Below are 3,145 nucleotides of genomic sequence, written 5' to 3'. Positions count from 1 at the left end.
AAAACACTTGAAAATTCAATCTCTTCAAAAAGGAGAACGGAGAGAAAGCGTACAGCAGATGCTTGGCAACTGTATGTTTGTTTCTTTTTTTTTTTCTCTTTTTTTTTTTATGTTATTGAAGTCGAAAGACCCCTATAATATTTAAAATATATATATCGAAGTAAAACAACTCAGGGAATATTTGCCAAAATAAAACAAATTTGTATTCCCCAACCCGATTTACACCTGAAAAAAAAACAAAATTGTTTCAGCCGAGTTGAAAAGGAGGAAAAAAATTATTTTGTAATAATAACCTGATTATTGACTCAAAAAATGGTGACCGCAACCAGTCACATCAACTCAGGCGAGTCAAAATCAGTCTACAAGTAGGTCATTTCGGGCCGGCTTTTGCAGGCCAAAATGGGGCTGCACAAAGCGATTTCTAGGCCATTGGAAAGGAAAACGGGCCAGGGCAAATTGTTGCATACTAACGCAGCTGAAATCCATTTTGTCAAGTCAATTTTTATGCCTTTTAGGTCCACTGGCGCTAAATTGTCTAAATATGCTGAAATTTTTAATTCGCGTTTTAGGTTTTTTTTTTTTAATTGAGAGAAATAGATCGTTTTTTGATAGAGTGTGTAAAAGCGGGCCCAGTTAGATGCACTTATCTATCACCTATACAAAAAGTTCGTCCAACCGGACACACTAGCTGCAATTAAACTAAAAGAAAGCCTTGATCGATATGATATTAATATTTTATTAATGGGCTCAAGCATGTGAAGAAAGCTCTTCGAGCTTCCTTCATATTATAGAAAGGTTTGTAGAAAGGGGCAAGGAAGGAGCTATGAAGGATATCCGCTGATATGGTTAGTAGTCATATAATATAGCGTATATCGACAATTTTTCCCCATGAAGGTATGGTTTCTCGTCGAGTGACATTCCGTCTTGCTTGACTCGAGTGCTAGCTTTCTTCTTCCGTCGAGGCGGATCTTGGGCTCTGGGGACTAGCTTTCAAAAAGCACCTTTGGTGAGCTTCGGATCCACTAACCGACTTAGGAGATGTAAGTAAGAGCTTGCACATCGCCCCAACAATTTATCGAAACATCTTCTCTTATATACGCTATTTGGCTTGTTAGGACAGCAAGCATGAAAGTCTGCGGGTCGAATGGTTTTCCCTTCTTCTCAACAGAATCCAATAGACAAGAAAGAATCGAAAGCAGTTCTTTGCGCATTGTCTTCTTCATTGCATTGGATGACTTTATCCCCTACCCTAATCCCTAGCTAGCAGCAATCAAAATCTCTTTCATTCAAAGGGATTGGTGTCACTATGCTTAACACATGTGAATTGGAAATGGATTGGATGCTTCCTCAACAATGTTTAGAGAGCTAAGACCAAGAGCTGTTAGTGTCTTTAATTTAACAGTAAAAGGGGGATCATATGCTTATAACATGCAATTTGAAATCACGTACTTACCCCGGGGTTGCCTCGAATCCACTAATAAAATAGGTAATGTTGGCGAATCTTCTTATTATCGTATCGAGTTTCAATTCGACAAGTACCAACAGGCCGAAAAAGACCGTAACATATATGGGTCGTATGCCTGAAACAAAAAGGTTCGTCGTACAATTTCGGCGATTACAAAAAGAAAGGAGTATATCCCTCTCCCTTAGTGTCTTTCCACTTCCGTCGTTCAGGAACAAACACTTCGCCTAATTTTTTAGAATTTGGGCCCGGTTTTTCCCCACTAACCAATTACGTTACGACCACTGAACAAACTTGGTTGACGAACATGGTTTATGCGCCGCTAATGTAGCGGCTTGTCGAGCATTTGACAAACTCACACCTTCCATTTCAAATGGGATTTGTCCCGTGGACACACGAGCAATCCAACCCGTAGGATTTCCTTTCCCTCTTCCCATTCTTACTTCTGTAGGTTTCCCGGTAATAGGGAGATCCGCGAGAACTCTTACCCATATCTTACCATTTCTTCGGAATTGTCCGCTCATAGCACGATGAAATTGTCCGATTATAGCCCGACGCGCTGCTTCAATGGCTCGATATGAAAGACGACCAGCTTTACAACTTTTAGTGCCATATCTTCCAAAACCAAGTTTTGTACCATCCGGTTTGCAACCCCTACTACATCTGCCTTTACGATATTTACTATATTTCGTACGTTTTGGATATAGCACGTCCCCCCTTTTTTTTACTATAAGAAATCCACACTTTGACACCTGATATTCCGTAACGAGTAGATACTTCCGCAGGAGCATAATCGATTTTCTGGTTAAATACATTACGAGATGTTTTTCCATACTTTCCGCATTCAGTTCTAGCTATTTCTGCGCCTTTTAATCGACCTGAACAACATATACGGATCCCCGAAACCCCTTTTTTCATTACTAATGGAATCTCTTTCACTATTTTTCTAAAAATGGAACGAAATGATCTTGTTTTCTTCCTCAGTTGCAAAGAGATGTCTTGAGCAATCGGAGAAGCACTTTGATAAACAGATTTTATTTTGACCGACTCAATTAAGGTATTAGTGTTTGTTCTATTAGACAACAAAGATTGCATTTTTTTTACTTCGTTTAAATAAGAGTTGTTGTACCCGTACGGAATTATTGTCTTTCTCAGTATGATGATCTCTATTATCATCTCTATTCCCTTTATCAAGGAAAGAGATAAGGTATAGCATAGCCGGTGGGAAGGAAAGAGTAGTGTTTAGCAATCCGGCTGACATTGAACTTGAACTAGCTGCTGCCATTGAAAGAGAAGAGAGTTCCGTGATTTCCGGGCTTAGCTCTGCTTTTGTTGAAGGCATAAGCGCTGCTATTGAATTCTTTTATTTTATAGCTCTTGGTACTTTGTTTGCTTAAGCTTAAGACCCCTCGTTAGCATAGCACATAGCAGGAGGTCGTTGCAAGAAAGCTGATTCTTATGACTTATCCTACTTCACCCTCCTTTAATGCAAAGGGAAAGCCCTCTTGTCGATGTACGTTCTTGTCCTAAAGGATTTAGATAGGCGGGAGCTCTCTTCTTTCTTCACCGCAACCTTCTAGAAACCTAGAAATGGAGAAGATCTATAACCGAAAAAGACATCCTTTTTCTTTCTATAGCCCTTTGGGAAATTCATATATGGTATAGCACATAAATCCTTATATG

The 3,145-nt window shown here is 39.4% G+C and overlaps 1 protein-coding gene across 1 annotated transcript; it reads right to left on the bottom strand.

The window, feature by feature from the left end:
* Positions 1 to 1,552: 1,552 nt before the first annotated feature.
* On the bottom strand, positions 1,553 to 2,652 carry LOC128286913 (60S ribosomal protein L16, mitochondrial). Its single transcript, XM_053024722.1, has one exon. It carries the CDS (start codon positions 2,293 to 2,295, stop codon positions 1,738 to 1,740), a length of 558 nt encoding a protein of 185 aa, XP_052880682.1. The 5' UTR covers positions 2,296 to 2,652; the 3' UTR covers positions 1,553 to 1,737.
* Between the last annotated feature and the right edge of the window lie 493 nt (positions 2,653 to 3,145).

Source organism: Gossypium arboreum, chromosome 13, assembly GCF_025698485.1.
Source record: "Gossypium arboreum isolate Shixiya-1 chromosome 13, ASM2569848v2, whole genome shotgun sequence".
Lineage (NCBI taxonomy): Eukaryota > Viridiplantae > Streptophyta > Magnoliopsida > Malvales > Malvaceae > Gossypium > Gossypium arboreum.
Note: the sequence above shows the minus strand (reverse complement) of the source record. Positions and strands in the feature narration are given on the sequence as shown.